This window comes from Macrobrachium rosenbergii, chromosome 25 (genome assembly GCF_040412425.1).
Source record: "Macrobrachium rosenbergii isolate ZJJX-2024 chromosome 25, ASM4041242v1, whole genome shotgun sequence".
Classification (NCBI taxonomy): Eukaryota; Metazoa; Arthropoda; class Malacostraca; order Decapoda; family Palaemonidae; genus Macrobrachium; species Macrobrachium rosenbergii.
Window position 1 is genome coordinate 9,435,876 of NC_089765.1, and position 10,000 is coordinate 9,445,875.

General features: G+C 37.4%; 2 protein-coding genes across 2 annotated transcripts in view; both read left to right on the forward strand.

Moving 5' to 3' along the window:
- Positions 1–3,462, forward strand: part of LOC136852299 (uncharacterized) — a 3,531-nt gene extending 69 nt beyond the window's left edge. The window contains exons 1-6 of the mRNA XM_067126803.1: positions 1–451; positions 603–833; positions 949–1,524; positions 1,733–2,347; positions 2,474–2,695; positions 3,199–3,462. The exon at positions 1–451 is cut by the window's left edge and continues 69 nt beyond it. Coding sequence (XP_066982904.1) covers positions 77–451; positions 603–833; positions 949–1,524; positions 1,733–2,347; positions 2,474–2,695; positions 3,199–3,462 — 2,283 coding nt within the window. The 5' untranslated portion in view covers positions 1–76. The remainder of the gene's footprint in view (positions 452–602; positions 834–948; positions 1,525–1,732; positions 2,348–2,473; positions 2,696–3,198) is intronic.
- A 123-nt stretch (positions 3,463–3,585) lies between these two features.
- LOC136852300 (uncharacterized) lies at positions 3,586–7,763 on the forward strand. The gene is made up of 7 exons (XM_067126804.1): positions 3,586–4,222; positions 4,392–4,616; positions 4,793–5,158; positions 5,674–6,243; positions 6,369–6,590; positions 6,829–7,272; positions 7,385–7,763. Exons 1-6 carry the CDS (start codon positions 4,103–4,105, stop codon positions 6,883–6,885), a joined length of 1,560 nt encoding a protein of 519 aa, XP_066982905.1. The 5' UTR covers positions 3,586–4,102; the 3' UTR covers positions 6,886–7,272; positions 7,385–7,763.
- The last annotated feature ends 2,237 nt before the right edge of the window (positions 7,764–10,000 follow it).

A 10,000-nucleotide genomic window follows, 5' to 3' on the forward strand; every position in this document is an offset into this window, starting at 1 on the left:
TCCAAGTTATTAACTCCTCTACTAAGGTTTTAACTTTTCAAGAAAGACCCCTACAGAAAGAAGTAAAGAAAACAAAATGGCTCCAGTTCAGAAAATCAGTTCTTACTCCGTCGCTTCATCTGCATCATCATCTTCAACGTTGACTCCAAAAGTGACACGACACGGTGACTATAGAACAGAGTCTAGTGAACAGTGGCACACACCACTTTTCATCGCTCCTTCAGGAACCACCTTCGATGAAGCCTTCTTTGAAAATGCCCGAGCACGATTCCATCACGAATTGACAAACTTCTTGGCTGAGTGGGGTGACACAGAAGACATGGACGACGCCTGGTTTGGGAAGGAAACTACTCTCAGTAGGCGACTCAGCCCAGAAACACAACTTTCATCTCACAGCAAAATAAGAGATAACAAATTCGCTGTATGTGTCAACGAAAACGGTGATTATGAGGTATGTGCTTTCACTCTTTGCTTTTTCAGGAATGGAAACAATTAAAGAAAGCTTATAGCACTTTATACATAATGCAAAACGTTCATTTTTAGTATTTTCTCTTTAGAATCTCTTACGTGGAAATAAAATGATCCAATAATTTACTTTGCAGGTCATGATGAACATGAGTGAGTTGAAGCTGAAGGACTTCAAAGTGACGGTGACTGGTGAGAGGTCTGTCACCGTCGAAGGATACAAGGAGGAAGGCAATATGCTGAGAAGCTGCCACCGATCCCCAAGGATCTTCCTTTATCAGTTCTCTTTGCCAGACAACGCCTCTTCAGATGCTATCTCTGCTGTTTTCTCTCGTGATGGAATCCTGACCATTATAATTCCTTCAAAGGTTAGTGTTTGGATTCCAACTATAGATTTTAGAAACATTACCAAGCATTTATTTTCTATAGTTTAAACTAACATTATTCTTTAACATACTTATCGTTCCTCTCAAATCTTTTCAGGAGCAAACTACAAGACATGCTGAAGTAGAATCTAGTGAACAATGTGGTCGAAAAAGTAGAATCATTGAGATACAAAAATGCCAGTCACCACCAGAAACTTCTGAAAGCAATTTGACAGAGTCTTCCCACCAATGTTCATTCAAATCATCACTAGGGCCAATGCCTTTAGTGAGATTTGAGGAGGAAGAGTTTCAAACACTAAAGAAAAAGGAAGATAGCTCATTACTAACCGACAAAAACAGGATATGCATCGACAACAGCATCGAATCTCTCAAAAACAATTCTTCTTCGACTTCCAGTTCCTTGGAATCTAAGGACAGTTTCTCACAACGTTCTTTGGCAAAAGAGAGACGGGTGAGGGAAACCATCATTCCAATCAGGATGGAAGAATCAAGGGAAGAACGTGACAGCAGCCACGCACAAAGTGAAATCACAATATTTCATCACAGTTCTCTCAACAAGAAAGATTCCTGTCAAGATAGAAATTCTCTTGACTACCATCAATCTTCCAACGTCAAAGTGGCATTGTGTCAATCTGAAGAATCACTTAATAACTCTACTGAGTTCCACAATGAGGTATGCTATTTATCTTTAACTGTTTCAAATATCCTTAATCCTGTATTGAAACGTATATTTATACAACCATACCATACACATAGACACACACACAAGATTATATATATTCTAATAATTTCCTGTCATCTATTTCTTTTCAAAACTGAAAGTTGTAATCTCAAACCTGAAATCTATAACCTCTAACTCTAATAAGGGATTGCTTTCACAGGTTTTAAGATGCACACCCAACGATGAACAAAACTTTGGACGACCAAAACATTCAACATCTTCCCGGAGGAGTGAAGGAATACATGTACCTTCTGAGGGTAACATCAAGCCTTGTGACACCGAATGTAACGAAGTGGTCACAGCCACCAACTGCATAACCGGCACGATTCAATCAAGAAACACAGAACGCAAAGAACACACAATCCTGTCAGAAGTGAAAAATTCTGAGACAACTGCCACAGAATGTGCAATCAGTGAAAGAACCGCTGAAGAAAAGACACAAGTGGTAAATTTCCGCACTGTAGACCTTCACAGAACGTCCTGCAAATCTGAGGAAGAGACTAGATATTTCCTTTGTGACAGCAAAAGAGGTGACCCAACGACTTCAGGAATATCTCACCAGATTCACACCGCGAACAAGGGTCGACTTCTCGAGGATTCCCATTTCGTCTCTGTGAGAGCGTTGGTCATCTCTGCCATTACAGAAATTCTGTCTAGAAATGGCAGTGTTCTGGAAAATGGAGACTTAGTAGGCTTTTACAGAAAGTGCCAAGAAGAAAATGTTACGGAATGTGATGCTCTCACTTTCTCTAAAGAGGAGGATTCCAGTTATAAGGTAAAATAGAAGTTTTTTTTTTTTTGTGTGGGAGGGGAGACTTTTCTGTCACTTTTCCTAGTGAATTACAATTACTGTATCAGAGTGTCTGATCAAAAAGCTCACTATCAAATCCTTTCTTTCCAGTTCGTTGTTGACGTCTGCAACTTCATGAGGGAGAGCCTGACTGTTTGCGTGAAGAACGGAAAGGAAATTCGCATTGAGGGGAGACACCAACCAAAGAGAGGAACCCTTCAGCATTCAGAGGACTTCACGAAATCTCTCGTTCTCCCAAAGGACGCTGTCACTGATTCTGCCTCGGCATCTGTCTCTTCCGACGGATTTCTTTTGGTCTCTGTCGACAAAGAGGTGAGTCTCTCTGGGGCAGATACCTTTATAGTCTCTACTAAATACGAAAACTGTTGAACATTTTATAATGCTGACCTTTCACGAGTAGACACATACTTTGGTTTCACGTTCCTCAGTGTTTTGTTTAAACCAAACGTTAAGAAAAGTATTACGGATTTTCTGTTGTCTGCAACTGTGAATTTTATCGAATGTTCCCAATCAGTTATTTTTCAAGCAATCTTACGTACCAGGCCTCTTGAAAATACCCCAATACACGACAAAATTGGCAGGACCGTTGCCTTACTTTCATTTTTCACTCTGGCATTTTGCATTTATATATATATACATATATATATATATATATATATATATATATATATATATATATATATATATATATATATATATATATATATATAAACCCATTTTATATATAAATCAATGAACAAATTATTTTTCCGACCCATCAACTTTACAATTCATAATAATACAATAATTTATTATTTCAATTTTCTCATTTTTAGGGTTCTTTTGAAACCAAATCCAAAGCAGTTCATGGTGAGGTAATGGTTGAGACCTCTGTGGCGAATCAACATTCTGAAGAGGGGGAGGAGGAGGAGGAGGAGGAAGCAAAAGTGTTTAAAGAAGCTAATAAACTGTCTCAGGAACATCAAGGACAGCAGGTGCTCCACAAGGCTGAAAGAAGCCAAGACTTTGTCTCTGGTTTCTCTGCAGCTTCTTCAGTCAGCTGTGCCTCAGTGGCTGCTTCTCATGGTATTTCAGAGTAAGAACCAGTTTGAATAATAATGATGATGAAGGTTATTTTCACGATTCATTTTGCAGCACTATTTTCTTTTTCTTCACAACTTAACTTCGCAGTAAAATAAGTAACCACATTAACCTTTTGTTGCAGGAACAAATCGGAAGTGTCAAAGATGTTGCAGAGGAGCAAGAGAAACTGTCAGTATCTGAGGCTATCACTCCCAAAGTGATTAAGGAAGCAAAATTCATCAATACGATAAATAAAGAATCCTTATCTAGTGTGGAACAGGAGATGGACAGAATTCCATGTAAAAGACAAGATTCAAACGAATTTCAAAACAACAACTCTCTTTTCTTAAACGAGAACAACAACAACAATCTCTTCTTGAAATCCAGACTTTGGAAACTTCCAGCAAATGGAGTAACAGAGGAAGTAGTACAAGAACAGCAGGACTACCTTGTTTACATCTCCATCATCAACGCCTTTTGAAGAAACTGAAAACTACAAGAATTAGAGGCATCTGTCACTGCAATTGAGGAATTACAGGAATCTCTTCCACTGATACCTGCAGCCCGTTACTTGTGCAACAGAAGGGGCTCTTTGATGAAGATGCTTTTATGAAAGTGCTCGCCATTATTTCAAACTTTCGAAAATAAGGACTTCACATGAACATGCAGATGCACCTTTCATTAGAGATGATGATAATGAAAAGAATTATTCCTCTTCTGGACGATCAAGAAGAGTATGAGAAGACTAACTGTTTCGACAATGAAAACGAATATACGGTAAGGCTAAAGAATTTTTTTTTTATAAGGCTATTTTTCATATCTATGACCTTAACCCGTTTGCTAACGAAAGGACCATTAATGAGAATAATTTTAAAAGAGGTTTTGATTCACGAAATCATGCGACATGTTTAAATTTAGTAAGATAATACTCCTTTTTTATTTTCAGATAGTCTTGAATGTTGGCGGCCTTCTGAAGGAGACGCAGATGGAGGTGAAAGTGGTCAGCGGAAACAAAGTCCTCATCAGATGTTCTTCATCACTGAATGAAGGCGAACTTGACCATCTCAGGGTCTTTTCCAAGACCTTCCACTTACCAGATGAAATCGATGTGACCTCAGGCCTCTGTGGAATCTCCTTGGATGGCATTCTTGCAATCACCTTCACTAAAAAGGTCACTAAGACAAAATGTGTCCATTAATATTCTAGTAACACTGTGAAAGATACATCTAACCAGATATGAATGATTATATTTGCATTAGATGCGGGAAACAATTTCACGAACGTTATGACCACTAAGTTATCAGCTTTTAATTCTTGTATTTATTTCCCCATTCGAATCTCTAACAGGTCCAGGTGGAAGCTGTTCAGTTAACAAGTCTTGGCGAAGCCTGCTCTAATGGCAGTTCTCAAAAAGACGGGGAATCCTTCAACCTTGGAGGAAAGTCAGTCCTCACTTTAGAAGAATCCTCAAACAGCGAAGATTTCACTGGTCAGGAACTCACTTTGTCACTGTCTCAGGAACAGGTTGGGGACATAAATTCTTCCTATAGCGAAGAGGCTATTACAGGGAAGACCACTACTACAGGGGATGAGCTTTGTGAAGAATCTGAGTCTTTCTCAAGAGCTACAAATGACTTCTGGCAAGCTACTTGTTCCACTACCCACGATGCTTCTCACTCGTGTAAAATGACTCACGAATCCGAATCAGTACAGGTATCGTATTTTCTTTTTTCTCTTCTTACATTTTATCTATCATTGTTTTTAATCACTTGTGCTGTAAATAACAAGGGCACATAGAAATACATTCATCCTTGACTTTTATTACAATATAAATTTCTAACGATGACAATATTCATTCAGATATACACATAATGCATTTCAATAGTTACGAAAGTTGTTTACATTATAGTTCAAACTCTCTAAAGGGTTTATTCAAGAACTTTGATAAAGTAAGTCTAATGCATTTAAAGAAAATTAATAAAACTGTTAGTAACAACTCACCATCCATCAAAAGTGCCGCAGAATCTACAAAAAGGGGGTTTTGACTGAAGGAGATCAATCACATATCTTTTAGACTCTGTTCATAAATGGAAAAGTACAGCATATGATTCTGATGTAATCATAGCAGATATAAAATTAACTCGTATTTCGGTTAGTTACTGAAAAGGCTACATATATGTTGATATAAAATTGGGGTTTTAAATGAAAATATTCCATCTCTGTTTCAGGATCCCCTACTAGTAATGAATGCAGGAGAATCAGAGTCTCGAGAAAAGACTCTGTTGATGAGGGAGACCATTGGAAACGACGCAATGAATAGAATGATGGCTGGTGTTATGGTTGAGGAGGTTTCACCAGAAGAAATCGTGATCAAAAACACTTCTTCGGATGGTCAAAGCCAAACAGCTAATATGAGAGGTCGTTCCTCCGAACACTCTAATGTTATTAAAGAGGAAACAGCAATGATGGAGCAAAGAGGGAATATAAACACATCACTGGAACTGTTCACATTACCTTCACTTTTCGAGCATCAAGAATTAAAGTCAAGCTTACAAACTGTTGGAAAAGGTACCGACAGGTTTTCTTGCACTCGTAATGGCATTACCCTGAATGTTGAAGAGAAAGGACTCTTCGACGAGGATGCTTTCTTTGAAAGAGCTCGTTCGCTCTTCGTGAACAGAACTGATCGTCTTTCCTCTGTTGGGGACAAACAGACGAACTTCAAGAATTTTCCTTTCACAACGCATGGCGAAGAAAACAAAGCAGCAACTTTCAGCGACGATGGACAACATTATATGGTAAGTCTTCAGCGATAAATTTCATTCCTCTCTGAATAAGGAATTCTCTTTCATTGCCTGCTATTAAATACGTCCAGTTTCACTTAAATTTCATATATATTTACATAACACACATTCTTTTTCAGGCCATTTTAGACGTCAGTCGCTGCACAAATAAGGCACAGCTCAATATTCAAGTCAGAGAACGAAAGGAGTTGCTGATAGAATACCCTGTAATAAAAGAGGCTGAATCTGAGAACGCCGAACACTTTTCTATGACATTTAATTTGCCTTGTGGCATCGATGTGGAATCAGGTGTTTGTGGAATTTCTTCCGATGACATTCTTTTCATCGTCCTCTCCAAAACGGTAGGTGAAAACACGCAATTACTTCACATTAAATTGATAAATAGAATCTAAAAATTGTCGTTCTCTCTGTATCATTTTATTCCCAAACAACGTAATATACATAAATTATATTTTCATTAAAACATACATTCTATTAATTCATGTAAAATGCTAGTTATCTATATAAACCGTAGGTTAAAATATATCTATAATGATCTTAAAATTGCAATAATAACTGATTTTTTCTCTGCTCTCACAGAATTTGGAAAACATTGAAACAAAGTCCTGGAAACAGAGCGATGCTGAAGACATATGAGTGGTATTCTCTAAATGGAATTCCACCAAGCAAAGGAAACCTTTTCCAGAATGAAGGGATAATCTCGGGTGCAGGGAAATGTGAGGCATCAACACAAGAATGTTTTGTAAGCTCTACAACTTACTCAGGTGTTTGTAACTTGAAAGAGCAGAGCAACAGCAGCATCAAACTTCTGCCAATCACTAAAGGAATTTCTTTCAAGATTCTTTCTTTCAAGAGGTTCAGCACCTTTTCCAGAGGGCAATAAAAAAAGGTTCTAAAGAACTCACTGATCAAGAGACATGCAGACATGCAAGTGACATCAAGACATACAAATGCTTCTGCAAGCAGAACCCTGATTGGAAAAATCACGCTTTCCATGTGGAAGACGACCACATTAGCTGTCAGGTAAGAATATGCCTGAGCAGATTAGATTTATTGTCTTTGTGTTTTGAAATGGAGCAAATTTATGTAAAGTGCATCTTGAATATTCAATAATTATCGTTCTATTCCCTAACAGATATTACTGGACGTGGAAAACGTAACCGAGGAATCGACGACAGTTTATGTGACCGAAGAGAAGGGCTTGTCATCGAGGGCCAGCTGAAGAAGGAGGAGGAATCCTCATCACAACTCAGGACCTGCAGGCGATGCTTCTCTCTTCCTCCAATGTTGACTTCAGTGAAGGAACGGCTGCTCTCTTTCCGACGGAATACTCTACGTCGCTTTTCAAAAGACAAAATTATGATCATCAACAAGAAAAGGAGGACTCTGAATCACGCTCAGCTTTTCTTATGTTAGAAAAATTACACGTTAGGGCTTCAACATTTTATTTTTATTTCATATTTATTCAAAATGTATTTTTCTACATAAAATACATTTTTATACATAAAACAGAATCTATATTTTTTTATAACTACTCCCATCAAAATGGATGTTTGATCATGTACTATACAGAGTTAGTTTATTCTAAAAGTCATAAAAGTAGGAATATGGCAGTATTCTCGTGAACAGAAAGCTGAAAGCTTACTTATATTTCTTTTATCACTTTAAGAGCTTATTTTACTTCTCCAAAAGATATTGAGAAAATTGTTAAGGAATAGGAAACTCTCACATTAAGGTCGCTAAAAAAAATGACAAAGACAAAAAAAAAAAGAAACACTCACAATGAAGATTCTAAAAGTTTAGACAGAAATCAAAGTGTACACGCAAACACAGTAAGTAAAAAAAAACTCTTTAGAGTAACAACTGAAAGATCAGAAAAACCTAATTAGAAGAAAGTTGTTTGTCTTTATTCGTCAATGAACGAAACTGAAGAAGAAATGATTTATAAAGAAAAAATACTGAGAAAAATAATACAGAAAAAAAAACAAATATATTCCGTTTTAGTACATTCCACTGTGATTCACCTTATCGCTGTACAAAATATGATAACGAAACTAACTAAAACTACTATTTAAAAACTCACAGAATATGGTAAATTTCATCAGGTGCTGAAATGGCATGATGAAATCTGTGAAAATCAAAAAGATGTCGACAGAGAAAGCGCGGTTGGGGAACTTGGGCTATTTTTCGAGAGCAGTGCAGTCGTTCAGAAGAGGGAAGGGGATGTATTGGGCAGATATACAACCTCTTCAGATAAACCCAAAGAGAGACTTCTTCCTTTAGGAAGAAGTACTTTTGAGAGAAGCTGAAATCCTGAATAGAAAGATTTTTCCCTCACATTCCTTTTATTTCTGAAACCCAAGTGCTGTGGTTGGAGTATGAAAGTAAACAAACACCGCACACTCTTCCGCATACATACAGCTCAAATCGCAGTTGTCCTTCCCCTCGATGACAATATTCGGTTAAATAGCTTCTCGACTTCTTGGTCAATGGCAAAAAAGAGGTCTGTAGCAAAAGGTTTGTATCCTACAAGAACTTTAATAGGCCGAATATCCTGGAATCTTCGACTACAGTTACCGAGTATTTAGAAATTTATTCTCATTCATTATTTCCAGTTTCTAGGCCATAAACATCATCATTCCAAGATCTTTCTCTTGTTAAACATAGTCTTTTCTTAACAAGCAGAATCACAATTTTCAGATCATTCTATTATGAGAGAGATTTCTTCCAAAAATGATTCTTATGGGACGAAATCGTGACAACAATGTCAGTGAAACCGAGAGAGAGAGAGAGAGAGAGAGAGAGAGAGAGAGAGAGAGAGAGAGAGAGAGAGAGAGAGAGAGAGAGAGAGAGGGGGGGGGGCAAAAACAATTTTGCAATAAAATTGTCTTCAAATTTTAACGCTACTAGGAAGCCACAACATAATTTTGTTTGTTAAATTTTTATACAGCAACTATTTCATAGAACGCAATAAACAATGCATGTTGACTCAGAAGTCTAACATTAAGTGGAACAGCCATGGACATGCAATGGTTTTTATTTATATCGTAATTTAGTTGCCTGTATAATGGTATTAGTCATTAACATTCACTACTGGAAGTGTGGCGCCTTAAATACATGTCATTTTGTGCCTCTTCCTGCGTAGTTTATAAACCTCTTATCAGCTTACCGATGAAAATGATTATGGGAATGATACTCCATTCCCATTATATTTGTGTTCCCGCTCCCTCTCTCTCTCTCTCTCTCTCTCTCTCTCTCTCTCTATCCACCTGGCTGTGATAACTTCTGCAAACTCCCTTCATCACTTAAGAAGAATTCCCGTTGCTGCAGCCAAAATACTGTGACGTCATGGCCACGTCACAAAATACTGTGGACAAGTCATGGCCACGTCACAGTCTTCGCGAGGAAGGTGCCAAGACGCAGATGCCACTTCAGAATTACTAAAAAGTAATCAGATGTCTTTGTCATATCTCGATCTTCTGTAATAGAGGTAGAAGGTTTCACTGGCACACGGTGCTCGGTTTTGAACAGAAGGGAACCATTTTCTTTACTCTGATAAAATAAGAAGTATATTCAAATTAACCGTAATTTACCTATATATAAATTTCTATTGTTGATGTAACTGAAAATGTATTTTTAATTTAATATACATACAGACACATACATACATAAACATACTCCTACTTGTTAACATCATTTGAAACATCAAATCACTTAAGCAATAGAAATTACACTATGAATGAGAAGTAGA